Genomic DNA, 23,675 nt, shown 5'->3' on the forward strand with positions numbered 1-23,675 from the left:
AGCTTATAAATATTAATTTAACAACACTAACATGATTCCCAAATTTTTTGAAAAAATAATGTTTTCTTAACTGTTCTAAGCACCTTTCTTTAGAAAGAAGAGCTGACGATGTTTCATCAGGCTTTCTTCCTCCATCTTCATCCTCAAAGATCTGCTCTCTAACTTCGTTTTTGTTCTCATTTTCACTCTGAGTAAGTTTTTGCAGAGGGAGAGAAGACAGAAAGAACAGAAATCCTGTCATGCCGGAATCAACATATTCTTCTCAGACGCAGTAGAATACAAAATTTAAAAGCTAAAATAGTTGTGTTTTGTTAATAGAACTGCATCAAATTACAAATCAAGAAATACTCTTCCTACGTGGAAAAATTAACTAAAACAAAACAGGAAGTCCAAGGCGGGGCCTATGAGAAAGAACTTTGTAAGGCTGATTAAACAGTCCTCATACGTTCTCTTGGGTGTTGCTATAGCAATATGAAAATGCGAGTTCACCTGAGCTACAGTAATAACGCCAACCTTCAGGCTGTTTAACTAGTTTCTGCTTACCTGAGGTAAAAAAACATGTCTGCCAGTACCATCTATTGATTCTTAAACCTGCTCTGTTCAAGCAATATCCAACATCTTTTAGGGAAATATGTTACATAAAAAGAGTAGCAGCATAAAGGAATCCTGCTGGTTTGACATGCCACAGCTGCTGAGAAAGTCAAAGTCCATATTTACCTCTGTCTGTGTGCTATTGTTTTGTAGCTCACAAAACAGTCTCTCTTTTCCGGGTACAGAATGTTGTTTTAAGGATTCCAGTTCTTCTAAAAGCATTCTCTCTCTCTCTGCAACCAGGCTGTCATTCTCCATCGAGACACGCTAAGAAATAAGTGTTAGAGAGGCACACAAATTTTTTAAGCTTCTGAGAATTAGTCAGTCCTGTCGCTTCTAATTTTTTACATATTTTGCACAATGAAATTTCAGTTCACTTTAAATGGTTACAGAGACATTGAAAGCTTTCTGGAATGGAATACAGCTAATAAATACTTTTGGTACCTTACACCTTTAAGATTTTCATACAGTTTGTATACTCTTGATGAAACACAGTGGTCACAATGCAAACTGGAAGGTTAATTTCTAAACGCTACATGCTACAGTATGTGTTTTGAACAAGAAATAGACGAAAAATGTTATTTTTATTTAAAAAAGCCTACACACGCTCTCTTTTAGAAGAGCTAGGAAGTGTTCACAGCTTAAATGCAATGCATACATTCCCGTGTGGCTTTTAAGGATAAACCATCCATGGCATTAAAAACTGGAAAACAGCCAGCAGCATAAGTTCTACTTACGTTTTTCATCACTTTCAGGAATTTGCAACACCCGATGAAAGATACAGTTGCATATTGACAAAGAGGCAAAAGAAGAAAGGATGTATATATATTGAAAGGAAAGATTACCAGGATAAATGATAGAAAGACACCTACAAAGCAGCCAGGAGAAACAGACACCTCACATTGCTGGAAAAGTCACCTATGATACAAGTGACTGGCTCTTTAGATTCCCTGGCTCCTTGAGTCCAGATTTAAACAGAACAGAACCAGGTCTGAATAAGCTCTGAAGGAACCTACACCTCCACTCCATAGTGAACTAAAAGAACTTTATAATTCACTGATTACTATTTCCATGTGCATTTCTGTAATGTCACATTGTTGAAATTAAATCAGAGCAAGACAAATTATCCTGGATTCTGTTCACATTGTCTTTCAAGGTAAGGAATCCTTGAAGATAAGTCTATAAATAACATTTTTGAAGACTTAATTATTAAGATAAATTAATGAGTTTCATTAGCATACCTACTATAGGCTTTGAATAGATGTAAAGTGACAGCAAAATAAGTTTAAAAACGCAAAAAAACACTGGTGTTTCCCAGCAAACCCCACATTGTAGGAAGCCACCAATACAGTTCAAGTTTGGACCAAGTGGGGATGAGGAAAATTAAGAATTATACAGTATTTCTAGCCATGGCTGGTGGCTTCATTGATGTAAATGGATGGCAGCCTGCATCCTGCACAGGGCCATGTATCTGGAAGGTGTCAGGGTTACAACACATCTGCACTCACTCACTCTCTCTTCTGGCTGCTGTGCAGCACTGCAGCTTTCTCCAGTTTTGCAGAAGTCTAAATTCGTCCATCACTGACTGAGCTTTGATTAAAGAAATATGACTTTTATATATATATGCATACATGTATTTGTAGATATACACACAAATAGGTATGTGTGTGTGTGTATGCATATAGTAAATACACACGTGTGTCAATATATAGAGATACACAAGTATAAGAATCTATATACACAAGTATAAATAAATTTAATTCTGCCTGGTGATATGCCTTTGTTAAACCATGTTAACTTGTTAAGTTAAACCCCATATTACCTCAGCTAGTTGCACTTTAAGACTCTCAAGCTCTGCTAAGAGTTGATCTTGATTTTCTTTTTGACGTTCCATTTGCTGCATGTGCCCTTGTCTCAATAATTCAGTTGCCTGCTGGTGTTCCTGATATTGTCGTACCAGCTCTTGTCGCATGTCTTCCAAACGTTCCTCATATAACAACAGCTGACTTGATGTTTCTGTATCTGATGCCATCATCTCACTGTAGTGCTGAAATATTGGAAATATTTTTGCATTTTATGTTCAATGACAGTTTCTAGTAAATATTTAAATAAATTTTAGAAAATACTTTCACAAATTAAAGTAGCTGTCATGAAAGCATTATCTTGTTGCCTGCTTCTTGGAAGGTCCAGACTTCGAATTATTCTCCATTTAAAAGACAAGATTTTAAAAAAACCTGCTAACAGTGTAAACCCTTATTCCTTTTAGCTGGTGGGGATCTCAACAGAAAATACAGTGGCACACATACATGCATTTGACTGTGTGTGAACATCAGCAGTTTGAGAGAGCAGTATCATACACAACAGAAATATTAGTTTATTCACTATCAAGATAACACAAGACCAGAACATTTAACTGTTACGCAAATTTCAAAGTGTAACTTTGCTTCAACTAGTGCCCAATTTAATTAAAAAAATAAACCTAGGATGAAATTGTGAAGTAAAGATTTGTGATTGCTTTCCACCATACTTACTCCACACTTTACCTCTCACCCCATGTTTGTACAATGCTAAATATGTATTTTATAATTTTTGTCTTCAGCTGATATCCTTTATCACAAGGGACTCAAACTCTTTAACTCCTATTTTTAATCTGTTCCTTGAATAAACACTACAATATAACCTCACTTACAAAAAGTCCTTATAGAATTTATTGCTTGCAATACAGTTTTACCCATGAAATAATCTGTTTCATGTAACTGGTGTCATATTCCTTTCTTCACAGTGTAGGATGATGCTATGATAGTGAGGTAGAACATAGGAAAGAGGGGTAAATAATTTAGGTCTAAAGTTGTCACACCTTTGAAAGGGAAATATTTAAATGGATTCTTCATCTTAATTTATTTCTTTCCAGCTTTCTCATTGAAATGAACTGTATATTCCTTGCAAAGCTTATTCAGATATTCAGATACAGTGCCTTACACACCACACTGCCTTTTTTTTTTTTTTTTTTTTTTTTACACTTACCAAAGTTTCTTCTGCCATCAGCCCTTTGACATGAGAAAAACTTTCTTCAGAAATCACTGATTCATGTGTGGTCTCTCCTACTATGCAACCAGGCTTGCTATCAGAATGAAGCTGCTCCCCAAGTGAGTTGCTCTCACCAGACTCTTCGCTGAGTTCCTTGCAAAGTGATTTCAGTTCTTCTTCATGATTACTGCCTTTTGCTGTTGCTTTTCTACGAGGGTCATCCACCTCTTCTTCACCATGTTGCTTTTTAATTTCACAATGGATTTCCTGCTGATGTACAACCTGTGTTTGTGATGCTTCTTCCTTCTGCCTAGCAATTCTTGACAATTCAGTCTGTTTGGCAAAGGCTACACTCATTGACACAATTACCTGAATAAATAAGAAAAATCTGTATTAGTTTATGCTTCACAGCATCTCCTGTTGCTGAAGAAATCTCATTGCTGACCATCAACAATATAAATAAAAGTACTGAAGGTTCTGATTATGATTCAATCTTTTTTAAGAAGAAAGGTAAAAGAACATAGACATCTTGCCAGTCTCATCAACAATCATATCTTAAAATACAGACATGCTGTATTAAAGGTAGTTTAATAAACTATGATGTTATTTTCAATTAAAATATATTATTTAGCACAGAATTTTCTAGTTCTTTTCAGGAAAGATTCTGTAAGGTGACTTTACAAAGCCCTGGCATATTGACGTAAGTGCAGCTGTGCTAAGCTTCCTCTGTCTAACCAACCATCCTTTGTAAATGTTTCACTGACATGAAATTTTGGGCTGTACAAAGACAGCAGTGCCATGTGCTTGAATTTTAATTGACCACAGGAATTTTACTTGAACCAGAAAGGAACTTCTGCTGGGATTAAATAGCTGCAGTTGCAGTTACAACAGGCTGTTAACTTTTGTATTGCTAAGTATTTCTTTCTAAGCCAAATAAACGCATTTTCCAGCCATGTGAGAAGCTCCTTCCTAGAATACAGTCCTTTATACTATAAGTGCAAAATCTTTTCAATTCATCAGCTGTTAAGCCTAAAGTAGCAAGAAATTCACTCTCTAGGCAACTGGATTTTCTAAAAAGAATCTACTGTCAAGTATGGTTGCATGTGTTCTATTTTCTTTGAAGGTTTAAAGTAAAACACTATTGCCACCACCCACACAAACAGAAATTATGAGCTAGGAATAGGACAGACAACTAAGAAAATCTAAAATGTTTCCAAATTTTTTTAAGACTTTCTTGTTCAGAAATTGGATGAAACAGTACCTTGTGAATAAATAAAACAAAAGTTAGCATATGGTATGGCAACTGTCTGAATTGTCAGAAATGGCAAATGAAAATGACAGTATTCTTTAAACATATTTTAGGTAACAAAATAAAAATAATACCTTCGCTATTTCTTCTTCTAGTCTGTCTTGGTACTGTTTTTCTAGCAACTGAACAACATCAAGATCACTCTGCTTGTCAACTTCTTTAGCAAGCTGTAAGAAAATGAAATCTCAGATCATGTACTTGTGCTTTTATTTAATTAATTTTAAAAAGTTTCAATCTGACAGAGATTTCTTCCTCAATTAAATTATCTTCATTTCATTCAAATCACATAATTTTGTAATACAACATAAAAGAACATGACAAAAGACTTTGCCTTGTTTCTGCTTCAAAATGAATTTTAAACATTGAGTTTGCAACAACTCTTCTTCCAGCACTATTTGAATTGTCAAATGCAGGGAAAACAGGTGAGAAAGCACAGCATCACTATTTTTCAGAACACAGAATTTTTGAGCCAGGTTCCCAGCAATGCTAGGGGAGGAACGTATGGAGTCTTTTCCATTTGCATTTGGTTTCTAAGATCTTTGGGATGATTTTTGCAAAATTTCTCCTAAACTGTGCAGTTCAAAAGTACCAAAATTTCACTTAAATCACTCTTTTTTCCTAAATAGTGTTTAAAATAAAGTCACAATATTTTAAAGACTCCTGAAGAAATCCCAGAATTTAAACACTATTTTTTTCCACTTTAGTAGGAAGCAGCACAACTAAAATGTCATGTTTCAGAGAAGAAATAAAAAAAATAAACCTAAAAATTAAACTCGGGACCAATAAAGCAAGTTTTATTGCTCATCATTTCAATAAATGCTTGTCAGCAAAATTTAAATATTTTTCTTCTAACATGGGCTGTCTAATAGTACGGCACAGTGCCAAGATGATAATTACTTTAATACTACCAAATATTAGTCCATATTTCAATTACATCTTAGAAGGCAAAGCATCTAAATTATACTGAACATATATATATATATTAGATGTCAACTGAGCTATAAAATACCTCCAGTGCCTCATCTGTTCTTTGCTGATGAAGATTTTCAGGGCACTTCACTTTCCTGAGGACTTCTTTTAGCTTTATTTGTGAATCTGTGGACACACTAAAAAAGTAAAAGAAGCAGAGGGTAGAAATTAAAAAAACAAACAAATCAACCAATATTTCAATATACATTATTTTTCCACTATTCAAATAGGCATTCTATAAATATACATTATATATATTCAAAGACCAATAACTACAAATATTTTCTTCAGAACACACCTTTTCCCTTGCTATTAATTTAATGAATTTGACTTTATAATTCACCTGCCTTTCAAACACTAGCCCTTCCTCTCAATACAACATACCTTAAAACCTCAACCTTTTGCCAAGGACCTCACAAAAAATTACTTTTAAAGATAGCTGAGAATATTTTGTACTCAATAACTACAGACAATAAGATGAAAATAAAAGTGTGTGTTTGAATCATAAGGATATGAAAGAAAGCAGATTAGCTATGTGTATGAAGCCATAAAACACCTAGGATTTATTTTTTTTTAATTCTTTCAAATTGCTGTTCATCAATAGATGCACCGCTTTGTTTCTTGTGTTATATAGATGAGGCATACACATGAAAATAGCAAGAAGTCCAATATGATTCATTTTATATTTAGATAGCAATATGCTGAAATATATTCAGAGATTTTTCCAACAGAACTGGTCTATATATTCAGAGTGCTATAAGTCAGTAAAAATCAAAATAACACCATACACCACCAAAACTCTAGCTCTGCTTTTACTACACTTTTAAAAAGACTTAACAGAAATACACTGCTGAGAGGACAAAATACAGTATCAAAATACCTAAAAAACCCCTCCTCTAGGATTTGTGACCTGCTACCACAAAGACATGAAAACCTTGCTAAAAGACAGGGTACAAAATAATTTAGAAGTTTATTGCCCATGAGACTTACAATCTTAACTGCACTAGGGTTTACTGAGACCATGAAGCTTTTCTTTTGCTCAAATCTGAGAGCTGGTTCTGGAATCCAGAACAGTAATTTTATAAAACTTTTGACATTTTTAGCTACAAAATGTAACCTATTATTTTTAGCATTCATGTTTAACTTGATGAATAAACAGCAGCAATTAATTTCCTTTTTTTTTTGTTTTTCCCTTTTCTGATGTTGCAATAGAGTATATAACCAGATAAAATGTCCCCAGAAAATTCCCAGGCTTGTCCACAGCCTTACTCCTACTTAGATCTTAGTTTAAAAGATGCAACAAACGAGATATGGAGACTGAGTAGGTAACAGATCATTCCACAGGTTACTGAACACATCTTTAAAATACACTCATCTTCTCTTCAGGCTTGAGACGTGATGAGACAGACCTACATACTACACTGTTAGAAACCGATTTATGTACTGATCTAGGAACTTTTCTTGTAAAACTCCAGCTTCATTTTAGTGTTTAAATTTGAACTTCAGGTATGAAAGCTATGAAAATGCAACTCTTCACGGGAAACTTTTTCTCTACTGGGTTAACTTACAAATACTGATAATCACTCTAGATGCTTGTTAAACGTATGTAAAATGAGTTTTGAGTATTTTAGGTTACTAGTATCATGGATGAAATCAGAACACTAACTGCCCATTTAAAAATAATTTTGAAAACTTATATGAATATTTATAACTTGTCCTGGCCAACACACATTGAAAAGTACACAGTTCCACAAAATGCTTTTGGAAATGCTCATAGCTCGTATATTTTTTTTTTAAGGATTAAAAAGTAATTGATTAAGAAGTCATACAGTCTCTTGAAATTGCGTTCAGGCTAACAAATGTGTACTGAATCTGCTAGGCAGATAGTAGAAATCAATTATATAAAACTACAGCCTTGCTTTAACAGATGCATAAACATTTGCAGAACTTGGACATTATTCACCTCAAAACAACTACACAACTATTAATTCATATGAGGAAAAAAATTGGTTATTTTACTTGCCACTTCCAAGACTAGGACACTTTTTAAGGAATTAAAGGAAAACTGTTTAAAAGCTAAAAACACCCACAGACGGCTAAGACTGCGATCAAACAAGGGAAAAACAGCCATCTGGGTTCTGATGGAACATGGTTGAAAGAAATTACTTTTGTCTTAATTTCTCTCGGCTTCTAAGGATTTACCCCACCACAGTCCTTTTGCTTTTGAAGAGAGTCCTGTGGTAAGTGTATCAAATACTTAACAATTTCTAGAAACACATAGACAATTTTCTCCGCTTCTTAGTAGCACCTCCTATTGCTACTGTGTTTCACCATTTCTCTTTTGCAGTTGGTCACTGGTCTAACAAACTCTCATTGTTCTCTCTCACAGAACGGAGATTCAGACAGAATGCAGAGAAACTCAGTGGATTTGTAGTACAGTAAATGAAATAAAGGAATATGAGGGTAAGTAAAACATGTAGCTTTACACAAATGGTTATTTGAAACACCTCTTTTTGTAGACAGTGCAAAGTTATAAGCTCTGAACAACAAATTAATACCTTGTGTTGTCGGAGGACAGCCCAAAACTCTGAAGCTTATCCTGCAGATGGACAATCTCTGTGGTGTACCGCTCTTCGCTTTCTTTCAGCTGCTGTTGGAAATAGGACCGGAGGTGCTCCAGTTCTTGAGCATGCTGTTCTTCAAGTTGTGTTTTAAGGTTTCTTATCTCCTTCAAACAGTATTCTTGAATCTTAGGATCTACATGTAGGTTATTTGAAGGGGGGGTGGGAATAAATTGCATTAGTATAAATTAACTCTCTACCAAGTTATCAGCACTGATGAACTGAATAACTACTGTAGTTAAAAATTTCTTCTGATATCATATCAATTACTTTTCCCTAACAAATAATTATAACTTAATATTCCATTTTGCAAAAACTGTATTTAATATGGGTAACAGAACTTTAACTGTGGAAAACTGAAAATTATTAAATTGAAATTGTTGTTTCACAGAATATAATTCCAAAATATTTTAGAGATTTAAGAAAACTAGAGTTGTCATACTGTAAAATCTGCAAAAATCTCTTATGTGCTTGAACTGGTAGTAAGCTAAGAATCAGTTAAAATTTGAAGTAATTGTCTTTTCTCCCTCTCTGAATATACATACATTAAAAATAGCATATGCATCTTTTTACCCATAAGACCCTGTGTAGGGGTCTGCAGACATTCCATGTTTGTTTCCAGATGTCCAGGTTCCTTTTCTTTCCTCCTTTCTGAAGAAGACAACCATGGTTCTTTGACCTAAAAAACAACCAAGTACATTTGTTTAGCAACAATGCAAAAATATTAACTGCAATTATGAATAGAAACATATAAGAGAGGTTGGTGGCCAATGCATAAGAGAGAGTAACCAGTGTAACAATTTTTTTCATTTTACAGCCTAAATGACCAAGTCTACATTTATAGCGTGTTAATCGTCCTGTGCAGAATATCCACTGCAAATCTCAAAGTCCTGTATGGATGTAAACTGTTAAGTTATAATTCCTCTGACTCCAAGAAGGAGAGGAAGACACTAACACCCTCAGGCCCAAGATGCAGTTTTTACATACACATATTTTTTGTATATCTATATCCATCAGTATATATGAACTGCAACCATGTCTAGATCCAAGTGGTTAAGAGTACTCTGTTTAATACATGGAAGTACCTAATTTCAAATTTACAGACAAAATTTGTCTTTAGGAATCCAAGGTTCTTCAGACGAGTGTAAAAGTTTAGAGCAAGGAAGACAACCCTGGTGGAGGAGGATCAGGTCACATAACAAACTGGACATGAACAATTTGGTGGTGCCTGATGGGATACACCAACACGTGCTGAGGGAGCTCGTCTCTGTTACTGAGAGGTCATTTTCAATTATCTTTCAAAGGTCATGGTGACTGAGGGAGGTTTCTGAGGACTAGATAAAAGCACTCCTACCTTCAATACGAGAAAGGAGGAAGATTTGAGGAACTACAGGCAAGTCAACATCACTTGGATCTCTGGGAAGGTGACAGAGCAAGTAATCCTGGAAACTATCTCCAAACAGATAAAGCTGAGAAGATACTCCATTTGGGAGTAGTCAGTATGGTTTTATGAAGGGGAAATCATACCTGATCTGATCACCCTTTCAACACCACCTCCCATTACATGCCCACAGACAAATTGACGAAGAATGGGGATGGTGAGGCGAACTGAAAACTGTCTGAATTGCTGGGCTCAAAAGGTTCTGATGTGTGACACAAAGTCCAGCTGGAAGCCAATAACTAGTGGTGTACCTAATGGGTCAATACTGGAGCCAATACTGTTTAACCTTTTCATTAATGTCCTGGATGATGGGACAAGAGTGCACCCTCAGCAGGTTTGTAGACTACACAAAACTGAGAGAAGTGGTTGATAGACCAGATGGCTGTGCTGCTGTTTCTGTCTCTCGATAGGCCAGAGAAAGGGGCTGAGTGGAGCCTCATGTAGTTCAACAAAGGCAAATGCCAAGTCCTGCAACCTAGAGAGGAATAGCCCTGTGCAGCAGTACATGCAGGGACTGACCATCTGGAAAGCAGCTTTGCAGAAACAGACCTTGGTGGGCACCATGTTGAACCAGTAATGTACCACCATGACAGAAGTCCAACAGCCTCTTGGTCTGCATTAGGAAGAGTGTTTGCACTCAGGCCGAGGGAGGTAATCCTTCCTCTCTACTCAGCACTGGTGAGACACATCTGGAGTGCTGAGTCCAGTGCTGGGCTCCCAGTGCAAGAGAGAAATGGATACACAGGCATGAGTCCAGCAGAAGGTGACAAAGGAGATGAGGAGCTTGGAGCATTTGTCTTACAAGGAGAAGGTGAGAGGGCTGGGACTACGTACCCTGAAGAAGATAAGGTTTCCCACCAGGCTTGTGGAGTCTCCATCCTTGGAGATATTCAAAATTTGGCTGGACATAGTCCTGGAAATCTCTAGCTGACCCTGCTTTGTGCAAGGGTTGGATTACACAAACTCTAGATGTGCCTTTGTGCCTTTTAATCTCAACTATTCCATGATTCTGTGACATGGGTAGCAGCTTTCTTCATTTAATCAAATCATCGCCTTGTTCTGCCACTCAACCAGAACACATAAACACAATTTCAAACACATTCTTTGCTCATCTAGAGGGAATTCATGCAACAGAGAAAATTCAAATGCTCATTTACTCATATGCTATAACAAGTTTACCTGTTTACGATCCTTAATCAGCTGTGTCTGAAGTGCTTTCAGCCTACTGTATTCTTCCATTATCTTGTGTAGAAGTGCATCCATACGGTCTTGCACAGCTAAATTAGACAGACAACCAGAGACTTAAAGAAAAAATGAAATCAAACTTTCTACCATAGATTTTAATACAGTGAATTGTGCACGAGTTCTCCACTAAAGAATTATCTGATAAACATTACATATTATTGAAACAAATGAGGCTCCTTCCAAATTTTGGATGCATTTCATATAGTATTGATATATATGAATTTTTTGGTAGAGCCGTTAGCTTCTTCTACAAAAGCAGGAGGAAAAAAACCCACACTTTTCTCACTATAGTGAAAACATCACAACTAAATACTCATAATAAAAAACTAAAGTGATACAGAATAGTTAGGAAATCTCTAAAGCAGCTATTTAGGCACATTAATTAGCACCTGAATGACTAATGGCATCATTGTCAGTCTGAAATACTTGAAATCAGTATTTTTTTTTTTTAACCAGCGTAATAGTACAATGCCATTACCTTGAGCTTGACCTGTGTGTATTGGTAATTCTACACTCAGTTTTTCTCTCACAGCAGCAGGTCTGTGGAAAATTTCGTGCTCCCTATGACCAACTTCTACAGCAGCTGAAGAATGTTCATTTTGATTGTCACACAAAACCTGCACAACAAATGAAAGAAAGAAAAAAAGAGTGAAGAACTGTGTATTAATTTATCAACCACAGTTCACATAGAAAACAAGAAAAATGGTGGCAGGTAAAGTACTGTTTTGTGAGTATTATCTTTTGTGGAAATGATAGCATAGATGTTTTGTTGAGTCATAAGAACCTAGACAACCTTTAAAATTCCTAATAAAGAAACAGGTATTGAAAGACTTTTCAGCTTAAACATAAATACATATATTTGGGGATGGCTATTTAATTTCGAACTGGCCGGTATCAAAGTCTTTCATATAAAGGGCTTCTTTATTAATGCCAAAAGCAAATTTACATTGTAAATGTCTCATTCTCCTAAACTGCAATTTTACTTGGAAGGATTCCCTAAGGCAGAATCTTGTATCCGTTTAGAGATTACAATTCATTGTGTTCTTAAGCACTGAACAAACAGGATAAAAGGGGATGGCAGAAGAAAACTCCAGCAAATCATAAACAGAATGCCCCATGCTTGTTAGTGCTGTGTGGCCAGCAAAATAGCTGCCAAACTTACGACGAGTAGGCAAACAGAAGATTTATCCATATGATTTCTGAAGATAAATGATACTTGAAAAGAAACTTGGCCTGCCCAGAGCACACAGTGGGATTATTTACTTAAAGATTTTGGACTCAACAGACACCAAATTCAACTTATAAAAGCATAATAATAATTTCTCCAAAAGCTCAACATGGAATCACACAGATCAGCAGCGTTCTTCACAGCTCTGAAACAACGAATGCCAAAGACTTTCATTCAGCTGCTGCTTTCTATGACCATCAGGGAGTCCTGTTTCATCTCTCCTACACTGGCTCTCCAGTATTAAAGTTCTGCTACCCACTTTCCCAAAAACGTGTTGAGAAAAGTCCAGCAAAAAAGGAAAAAAACCCACCACCGCCACAAACCCAACCACACCAAAACCAATCATTTGAAGGTATTTAAGACTGGAAAACCATGGCTTATAATGAATGACAAAAGTAGCTTAGTTTATCCAAAAAGAAGTTCAATAAGTAACTTGACTGCTCGACAAAAAGTACCTGTAAGGGCCATTGTTTACCAGTACTCTACAAAGATACAGCAAAATAATATTAAGACTAAAGACTAAAAATAAGCTTCAATTTCTGACTACAATATGTAGTTACTGAAAACAACACAGACAGCATTTTTGGTAGATTCTTAGACACTTTCAAGTCTTTGAAAGATATGGTGCAGCCAAGATGGAAATTACTATCTTATTGCAGCTACGAGAGAATGATGCCCTGTGTTTCAATACACACATGATATCAGACTGCCGTTAAATCAACAACTTACAGCCACAGACATACAGAAAGGAAGAAAATACTTCCAAACTGGTAGTTATAAGACAAACATTACATAGAAGATCAAGACTACGTATAAGCCAGAAAAATTGTCTGGAGAAGGACACAAAAGAGTTTAGGAAAAAAAATTATAGAACTCCTTGCAACATTATTTTGGAAGAACAGGTTTAGCAGTCTGTATTTTGAGATCAATGCAAAGAGATAAGCTGCAAAGAAAACTTTTCAAAAATATGTAGAAAAATATGATGACTCACCGTACACATAATCTTTCATTTTAATAGTTTTCATTTTAAAAACAACTCTATGTTAAATCTTACCTGCGCAAACCTAGAACATTCTTCAGTTACAGCTTCATTCAACTTTTCTAAAAGACTTTGTGTAGATTTGACTTCATCATCTACAAATACAAAGTATTCGTATTATTTTTAAACACTATGTGCACAACAACTTTTCAAAGGCCTTATTTCCTGCCTCAGTGAGGTCTTCAGCTCTTAGAAAGGCATCATTTTTTGTTCCTCTATTTCTTGTTCCATCACTCAGACAGATTCAATTATTATGGTAGAACTGCATGTTCAAAAGGAGTAAGTGATTAAGAAATGGCTTTGTGTGTTAGTGAGATCTAGAAAGATCAAAATTCACAGAAACATATCGGAGGGCAAAAAATCATGCCAAAAATTTACACAAGGGTAAATCATGGGATGACACATAAAGTAGGGATAGAAAACCAGCATGATAACATAAAATCCCACTGAGGCAAAAAGTAGTAGGCAAAGAAACTTAACGTGAGCAGGAAATCAATTCAAAGAACAGAGAATGAAACAAGCCCAAAAATACTTTGCTGATGCATTTGCTTAATATTTCAGTGAGGAATACAAGCTTATAGGTGAACCCATTATACAGCTCCTTACAATTAATTGACCTAATATAAATAGCATAACATGAGTTGTAATACTGCCTATCCTTTCTTTATATCATTGGTACTTTTTTTTTTTAAGTACCTTGAGTAACAGACTACTTCTAACGAGTAAATAATTTGGTACAAAACCACTTTAAAATGTTCTACAAAAACAATTTATTGGACAGCTGCATGCACAAATTCTTGTGCTTGTTTTCTTTTAAAGACACTGTTTTTCATACCAAGAGCTTCACTCCCATAATTCTGGTCATGTTACCTGCTTGTTGAATTTTCAAGGTCTGGAGCTCCAGCTGATGCATTTTTTTAAGATCATTCATCTCTTGCAAATGACTACGTACAAGCTCCTCTTTAAGACTGCAAAGTGCACTCTCTTTTTCTGCTTTCAGGTACTCACGAACCTGGTCTACATGAGCTGAATAAACCAGGGATAGGCAAATGCGCTGTGCTTCCATCTGTAGCTGTAAATCAGTCTTTGAATAAAAAGATACATTTTACAAAGAGTGAGAAACAAGAAAACAAAAAAATACAGTCTTTATGAATTTCTGAAATTAATAATGTGTTGAATGGAACACTGCGTATATGGTATGCATTAGGTAAATGCAAATATACACAGTTTGAAAAACTGAACCCAAACAAGTGAGAGCAATATCACTACAAACAGAGTAATTTAAGAAAGTTCACTGCAAATACAGAAAAAAGACTGTAATAGAAGACTAGCAGACCTCAAAAATGTTGATTTCCAAGGCTTATAGTTCTAGTCTGCCCTTTTGGGCATGTCACTGCTGAAGTAAAAACATGTTTAAGATATGCCAATAGTGAGTTATTTAGAGTCCAAGTTTGAAAAGGTTTTTCAACACTTCCAGACCATAATGATTTTTTAGTTCTATGGCAGGAAATTGCAAGACCCTTACCACGTCCTCATTAAAAAAAAAAATCAAATACATTATACACCTGTAGCTCTTTTCTATAATCTCACAACTGTTTGCAGTGCGGTTTTGCTTATTATTTTATTTCGTAGGAAATGAATGAACTGCAACACAACATAAAATTAGGCAGTGGTGGTATTAGTTCACTGTTAGGTGGATTTTTAGAACATGAAAACAAACAAACAACAACAAAAATAGTAGAAGAATGTTTAACATCTATTTCTACAGAAAACCTAGTTGCATACTTCTTACAGCATGTTATTCCACTGCATCACTGTATATACATTTAAAGCCAGATTTACGATTCTAGCACCTAATTAAATACTGGTAATTCAATGCTTAGCTATTTTTATTAGCAAATAAAAATCTTTTCCATACTACCTGCAATTCATTTATAATACCAAAAAAATACAAGCAAAATTTCTCCAACAAAACATAAATACTTATTAGACTCACACAGTATCTTCACACATTTCTCACACTCACATTGATACATTTCTTAAGTCATAACTACATATTCACAAAAATTTTTATAAAGGAAGATTTGTATTTCACAAATTTTATAAAAGATGACTGAAGAAGTCAAGAGTTTCATTATCTTTTTGTATTGCTTGAATGAGCACTTAGAGAACTGCAAAGTTAATCACAGAATAACAAATTATGTCCTGAGTAATTTTTCACCTCCAGTCATATGCTATATCAAAATGTAAAGCGCTCTAGACATCTCTGTAGCTTTTTTTGTTGTTGATTTAATTGCATGTAAGGGAAGGATATTTCTTTCACTGGAAAATAGCATTCTCATACACATTGACTACGGTTTTCATTCTGGCCATTCATGTAACCGCTTTGAACCACTGGCCACACACACGGCTATGGACCTGTACTTCACAGTGGCTAATACAAAAAATATGATGCAAATTTCCAAGTGCAAGCTCCTACATATTTTCATAGGTAAATTATTTTTTATACTGCTTTATATAACGTACCTGTTCTAATTTTAAGACATCCACTTGCTGCTGAAGATTATTATTTTCACTCTGTGTCACAGCCATTAACGATGTTTCATCTGTCAGCCTGTCTGTCATCCCATGCAAATGTTCTCCAAGACACTGCTGTTCTGGTTTCAATATCTGCTGAACTTCCTTTCCTTTTGTTACCTCATGACTGATATCTTTACCCAAACCTGGATTTCCTCTTACATTTATTTCTTCATCAACTTTACTCCTTGGACCAGGGGTTTTATTCCTACTTTCAGATGCTGGAGCAACAGTCTTTGGTGCTTTTCCTTTAGAGCATTTTGTCTTAGGGTCAGTACTACTACTATTTCCTGTCTGAGCATGGCTAATTATGACTTCTAGTTCTTTACATTTTGCTAGAACTTGTTCTTTCTCATCTTTTAAGGATTTAACTTTTTCATTTAAATGACAAATTTCACTGTGCTTTGACTTCAACTGTTCAGAGAGATCAGAAAGTCTCAGGGATAATTCCAGTTTCTCATGCTGGATAACCTCAAGCTTTTCCATAAGTTCTGTCACATCTTTCTCGACAACTTCTCCAGCTTCAAGCGTGTCTGCCCTGGACACCTCGATTTCTTTACTCCCTTCAAAACCAGAAGTTTTAGTTTTAAATAAAACTGATCTATTGCTTTGTAAGTGGTGAAGTTTTTCATTCAAAGCTTTGAGTTTGCTTTTATATTCAGCTTCCTGCTTATTCTTGTTCTCTTCCAACTCAGTTTTTGCCTTCAGAAGACTTGCACATTCTTTCTGCAGCTCTTTATAATTAGCTTCAAGTTTTTTCTCAGCAGATGAAAAGGCACTCTTCTGCCTTTCAGTATCCTCTTGGAGTAGCCCATTTTGGTTTTTAAGTTGCTCATTTTCAGTAATCAGCTTTTCTATTCTTGTTTGCAAGTCCAAAATTTCTGAGTTAGAGCTAAAACTCGTGTTAAAAAGGACATTTTCTTCAGAGCTTACCGCCATACTTTTTAATTTCTCTTCCAGAGTTTTGTTTTCCCCCTTAAGAAGGTTATTATGTGTTTCCAGTTCTGAACATTTTTTTTGAAGGCTATCTTCTCTCTCCCTCATTTGTTCCTGCATCAACTCAGTTTTAAGCTGCAGTTCTTGAATTTCTTGTTCCAGGGTACCTTTTTCTTTTTCCTCTTGCCTAAGCATCTCAATCTCCTTCTGCAGTGCATGGATTTGAAGTGTCATTTCTTCAGATTTAGAATTTACAACAGACTGCTGTAAATCTTTTAGGTTTGAAATCTCTAATATCAACTGATTTTGCTTCATGATTAAATTGTCTTTTTCACTTTGCATGGCTTCTATCTTTCGACTCATTTCATTTTGTACCTCACCTAACTGCTGTTTATGGTGCATAGTCAAGTTCTCTTTAAGGCTTTCCATGTTCAGCATGTGCTCTTTTTCTAAGTCTTCTTTAAGTCTGGAAAGTTCCTCTTCATGACTAAACAGCAGCTTTGTTCTCAGTCTCTCTAATTCTGCTTCTTGAGATTCTGCCATCCTGTCCAAAACTGCATCCTTCTCCCTTTCTAGCATTTCAAGTTTTATTTTGTAATTTGTGACTTCTGCCTCATGTTTTAATTCCAATTCCTTCTTAAATTCAGAGGCAGAAGCCAGCTGAGTTTTTAAATCTTCCATCACAAAATGGTATTTTTCAGCTTCATTTATTCTACATTCCATATCTGCTATAGTTTGTTTGGCTCTTTGAACCTGCTCTCTTGAAAAATTCAGTTCTTGGTAAAGATCTTCAATTTTAGTTTGTTGAAGACACTTCTCTGCTGAAATGACTTCCATCTGTTGTGACAATTCTTGCTTTATTTTTTCCCTTTCATTATTAGCATCTTGCAATTTCACATTCAATTCATTAATTTTAATATTCATTAAATGCATTTGATCTTTATTAACATTCTCATTCAAACACAGACTTGAAGTTTTCTCCAATTCTACTTTTTGTTGCAAAAGACGCTGTTCTATCTCCATTGCATGTTGCTTAATTAATTCTTGCTTCATTTGTACAATCTGCTGGCCGTGCATTTCATCTAATTCAGCCTGAAGTTGTGCCAGTCTCCTTTGTGTTTCTAATTCCATTCTTTGCACAATGTCAGCTTCAGACTGGCTGTCTTTATGACACCGTTTCTGCAGTTCTTCCACAGTTCCCATTAATTGTTTTATTTCATCAGAACATTGTCTGTCTTTCTGTTTGTAGGTGGTAAGTTCAACCCTCATATTACTTATCTCCTGGTTCTTTAGTGAAATCTGGTCTTTCAATTCTTCTAGTAATTTACTAACATCTGATAATTTTTCCTTAAGCTGAAATGAATTTTTTTCTTCTTCCCCAAGTTTTGCTTCCAGCTCTTCAACTAACGCTTCTTTTTCTTGTAGTTTACTCAAATCTTCCTCATTTTTGTGTTTTTCCTTTAAAAAATGAGCAAAACCATGTTCTTATTTTTAGTTCATCTGAACATAAAAGGAATATAAAGACTTAGATATTTAAACACAATGTCTTTCTTTAGAAGGCTTGTGATCATTTAAAAACTAAATATAAATTATTTGTTTAACTCATTTGGAGATTTACTGTACTTTTGGAATAAGTGACAAACCCTGTTCTGATCGCATTTCCCCTCCCCTAATGTCCCAAAATCAATTCAATTTTTTCCAGTTGTGTTCTGATGCTTCAAAAAAATATGTAGTACAATCTACCGAAAACTTTGTCTCTTGCCACTTTTAATGACATTTAATTTTTTTAGGTATTTCTAAGATGTCTTCCATTAGGGAGCATTTTTAAAATGTACATGAAGAAAATAATTCATTCTTTCCTTCAGACAGAAAAGATTGTTCAAACAGGATATTTTTTTTTTCCTGACAAAGTAATGTCATTTAATGAAGGCATTATAATATACAGTATAGCTTTATCATTTGCTGGAAATATTTGTGCAATTTTTTAAAACACGATACATAATACTGCCACAAAAAATTCAGTTTTAAGTTATACAAATATTATGCATTAGTTAACAGAAGCAGTCTTAAAAATTTAAAATCTTTGTATGTATTATATACAGCACACTTATAATCTGTGCTTTGACCCTTAAATTTCAAAGGAACCACAAAATCCTGAAACGAAGGAAGATATCAGGAAAACAGATCTTTCTAGTAAAGAACGTACCATTTCATATGTTGTGATTTTGTCTTGAAGACATGTAATTTGCACTTCAAATTCTTCATTCTTTTTTTGATAATTCTTCAGCAGACATTCTTGTTCTTCTAGCTGTTGCTGATGCGAAAGTATCTGTTGCTTGGCTTGCAATAAATCAGCAGCTGTGCAACTATGGCTGGTGTTTCTTAGTGCTTCACTTGCCTGCAACTTGAACGGTTAAAAAAAATAAAACCTTTTTCAGAAACAGCTTGCACTACGGAAAGAGGGATCTTTACTTTCTTTTTCCACATCATGAGCCCAAAGACTATAGCAAAATTTTACAAGTTTTTGTAGGAAGAACCAAAATATCCTTATTCTTTTGGGATGGCCAACCAATTAAAAGTATTTTATATTAATTTGTTTTATGATGAGCTTGCACAGGACAGCAGTATCTCAGAAACACTTCTAAGCAGCAAAATGAATTACTTGTAATTACTGCCCCCAAAATCAGATTTTTAATAATAAAAACTGAGGCCTCAGAATATAACGCACCTGAAGCCCAAAAAAGCTACATAAAGCACTTAAACAGCACAAAATATTACGATATTCAACTACAACACTGCCAGCTGTAGTCACACAGATGGAGATTAACAGTGTCCATGGCACCTCAACCACCAGTGCTTTTTAGAACAAATGCTCCTTTGAAACTTTCTTATTTAAATTACCTTCTAATAACATCACAAGAGCCAGGTTTTACCCAAAAACATAGGAAGGACTGGAGCGTGAAATGGTGCCCCATGAAAACTGAGGACTGGTTGCTCTGAACAGGTTGGATTTCAGCCCAAAGCTCTGAGAACTAATTACACAAGTGCTTTTCGCTAAGACAACTGCCATCACCCAGTACTTACTGGAAGCTATCACCACATACTAGGAAGAAAATAGGCTAATCTTTTACTATTTTATAGTGAGTCAGTAAAATAAACCAGGTACTATAATGATAACTGTAGGACCAGTAAAGCGACTGCTGATCAATTCTTCAAAAATGGACAAAAATTTCTGTGTTTCTGTGGGAAGTAGCCATTTATGGGTCCTCAGAATGGATCCTCAGAAGTGACACCAATTTGCAAACTCAAATAAATATTGGTAGTGCTATAACTTACATGCTGAAACTGAATTTGCAGTTTTTGACTTTGTTCAGTAAGCTCTAAGAACTCCCTCATAGTTTCATCCTTCTCTTTCCGTGCCTGCTGTAGGTTAGCAGTGAGCTGAGTGATAATGTCGTCTCTTTTTTTGATGGCAGCTTCAAATTCTTGCAGCTATGAAGGATAAAATTTAAACTATTAGCGCACATCAAAGCCACAAAAAAAAAAACCAGCTTATTCTAGTTAAGTAGGAACACGTCATCACTAACGTCTTCATCTAAAAGATGTCACACAGACCTACTCAAACATTTATGTTTTCACAGATTTCTTCCCCTCATTCAACAACACGTGATCTCTCCATAAGATACATTTATCAACGAACAAAACCTGAACCTTCAAGAAAGTTAATTAAATATATAAAACCAAAAAGCGTGGCCACACAAACAAACCATCACAAAGAAAGCCAGAGTACCTACTTATATTGTTTCAGCAATTTTGTACAACTACTCCATATGCTTCACCCACAATAAATGCAAGTTATTTCACCTCTCACTGACAGTGCAATAAATTGCATTATTCATACTAAAAGCGTATAATAGATACCATGCAGTATCCTACATTGTGAACCCAGAGAAATTATTCATAACTATGTAAAAAAATCAGCTCAGGGTACAAAACTGATAGAGTATATTTGATAGATGATTTTTTTGTAATTTGTAATGACGAAGAAATGATAAAGGTACAGAAAAAATCATCTGCAAACGTTTTATTTATTGTAGGATTACACTCAGGAAGCCAGAAATTCTACAATATTCATTGGGACTATTTTCATGTGCAATTATCTAAATAGATATATTACTCACTTTAAAGTCACTTTATCAAATTGAACTCATTCAAGACTCATGGAAGCTTCACCTCTATGTATTGCAAATTTCTTCAACCATCAGTTACCTCCTGTGACTGTTTTGTTTACAATGCTTCCAAAAAGAAGCTTCTCCAGGTTATATGCTGAGCCTTGAAGTAAAACTATATTGCTTCCTGATAAAGTGTACTGATTTAGAGGACGGGGCATTATTCAGTAGGACATAAAAACCAGAAGTCCCTTACACAAGCCAAACTATGTGAAGAATTTGAGGAAATTCTTTTAAAGTTCTTTTCAGAGCACTGCAGTGAACTCCTACTTTAAAAGCATGGATCTAGTGGAAATATTAGATATTTGTTGTAATAGAGAATATTACAAACAGATCAGACAATTGTGTCATATCTTTCCTTTTGCACCTGCTCAATGAAATTGAATAACTAAATTTATCTGTTTGTTAGATGATAATTTTCAACTTTTTAATGCAATCTTTCTCTTTAATAAACAGGTAGAACAAAAGCACAGAACACATCTTTCACATTCTCCTTTTACAATCCTTCTGTTTCTTCTGAAAAACAAACCATATGTACTTTTCAATTGAGACATTATGCGCTGTACCACTATTACCACTTTCAAACAAAAACCTGCTGTAACTATGAAAATAGTATTGTACCACAGCCCATTTTGTTCTAATATATTTTTAATTTATTTTAAAAATAGTAATCATAGCCATGTAAAAAATATAAACATTTTCACTTTCACGTTTCTCAGAAAAGAAAAAACTAACAGTAGTCACAATTGTGAGAATCTAAAATTGTGCTTATGTTCTTTATTACACTACAATTATGACTATTGTGTTTAGCACAACAGATACAAGACACCGTAAGTAGAAGCTAAGTTTGACTTAAAATGCAACACCAGAGATTCACCATCAGACAAAGGAATGACAAACCACCTCCTCAAGGGCAAGCACTTAAAGATTATTCTAGTATGGTGGAAAACATGACATCCATTTTCATGGGTAAAATACAAATGAAAGCAGAAAAAAATATAATTGTGAGATAATGAGAGTGAAAATGACTGAACATTAGAATCATCTTGGCATTCTACAGTACTTAGCAAAAACTAGAAAAACACAATGATGTGACCTGAATCCAAATTAAAAGAGATAAGTAAGACGAAGCACGACAAAGCACTGACTTGAGTGCATGGTAACACTTGCTTTAACTGGAAAAATAAGTATTTAATATTCTTTACTTCAAAATCTAACTTTCAATTCCAGTGGTATTTCTGGAGTAAGCAATACTTCCCTGTAATCCCAAGTTATTAGGTGTCTATTAAAACATTCTGCCACAGTTGCCTTGTATTTCAGACTGTGAAGTCAGGGATCAACTCAGTTATTCCTTAGGAAGTTCAACCTGTGTTTTTTTTGGTCTCGAAGGAAGAGGAAGGTATTAAAAAATGCAGTTTGCACAACTAGAGAAGGATTAGGACTTTCCTTGAAGTAAATTGTCTTTCCATTCCCGATTTGGAGAAAGTCACTGTGAGGCAGACTGAATTTCAGACACAAAATACAGAGAAAAAGAACAGACAATGCAAATGCCCTTCAAAGAAACAGAACACATGGTATGTGATTTAAAGAAATGTGTAATTCTATAGCACACACTGACTGCATTTTGAAGAGCCGCCATAAGCATGAGCTCTTTCAGGCGATGCTCTTGCATTTTGCGTGTACCCGAGTAGCAAGTAGAAAGCAACATAAGGTAATTATACCTGTTGCAATCCTTCTGTACCATATGCTGCCCTCATTTCTTCTAGCTCTCTGTTTAGCTCTTCGATCTCTTGCTGTTTCCCAGCCAATTCATTCTCCATCACCTCTAGCTGCTTGGGAGAGTGCTGAATTCCATGCTCAGAACAAATCTCTCCAACTCCAAATTCTTCTTCCTAAATCAATCCAAGTTCCTTAACATGCCAGTTTTTATGCTTTATCACAGTAAGTATACTCAAATATAAAATTCTGTATCAAATGCCATCTTAGTACATTAACATACAATACAGCATCGAAGATCTTATTGCCATGGTAACCTCCTTTGTTAGTATAATTCACACCTCAGAAGCACTGACACAATACGTTTCTGCAAGTTCTGCTTTATAATCTTAGCCTTAATAGAAATAGTAAATTGTTTTGCATTTCAATTTTACTGATAAACTATATTAATATATCACAAACAACGCAGATGAAGAGCACAGCATGCAAAATAAGAGTATTAGTCAGCAACATAGTTTTTGTTCACAGCAAATTGTTTGAGGTTTTTAGTATTCACCATTAGTATTATGATTCAATTTGCAATACTGTACCCTGATTAAGTCTGCAGGTATTGCTGTTCTTGTCACAAAACTGCAACCATTTACCTGTATAAAGACAATTTCTAAATACGTTATTATTCGAAATAAACCTTAATTTCTGTTTTCCATTAATTTGAATTTTATGTGATGATTCCTGCAGACCCATGGT

General features: G+C 35.1%; 1 protein-coding gene across 5 annotated transcripts in view; it reads right to left on the minus strand.

Annotated features, from left to right (window-relative positions):
* Positions 1-23,675, minus strand: part of AKAP9 (A-kinase anchoring protein 9) — a 113,787-nt gene that overhangs the window by 52,649 nt on the left and 37,463 nt on the right. For 3 of the 5 annotated variants that reach the window (XM_082044021.1, XM_082044020.1, XM_082044024.1), the window contains 17 exons: positions 23,519-23,572; positions 22,934-23,104; positions 20,320-20,475; positions 19,190-19,387; positions 15,997-18,441; positions 14,341-14,554; positions 13,486-13,565; positions 11,682-11,820; positions 11,138-11,235; positions 9,091-9,196; positions 8,455-8,653; positions 5,937-6,033; positions 5,002-5,094; positions 3,616-3,987; positions 2,414-2,638; positions 718-858; positions 84-187 (listed from right to left, as the gene is read on the minus strand). In XM_082044021.1, the coding sequence (XP_081900147.1) occupies positions 84-187; positions 718-858; positions 2,414-2,638; positions 3,616-3,987; positions 5,002-5,094; positions 5,937-6,033; positions 8,455-8,653; positions 9,091-9,196; positions 11,138-11,235; positions 11,682-11,820; positions 13,486-13,565; positions 14,341-14,554; positions 15,997-18,441; positions 19,190-19,387; positions 20,320-20,475; positions 22,934-23,104; positions 23,519-23,572 (4,892 nt within the window). The remainder of the gene's footprint in view (positions 1-83; positions 188-717; positions 859-2,413; positions 2,639-3,615; positions 3,988-5,001; positions 5,095-5,936; positions 6,034-8,454; positions 8,654-9,090; positions 9,197-11,137; positions 11,236-11,681; positions 11,821-13,485; positions 13,566-14,340; positions 14,555-15,996; positions 18,442-19,189; positions 19,388-20,319; positions 20,476-22,933; positions 23,105-23,518; positions 23,573-23,675) is intronic. The other 2 variants (XM_082044022.1, XM_082044023.1) reach the window with 2 other exon arrangements.

Source organism: Streptopelia decaocto (genome assembly GCF_964273445.1).
Source record: "Streptopelia decaocto genome assembly, chromosome: 2".
In the NCBI taxonomy this organism is placed as follows: Eukaryota; Metazoa; Chordata; class Aves; order Columbiformes; family Columbidae; genus Streptopelia; species Streptopelia decaocto.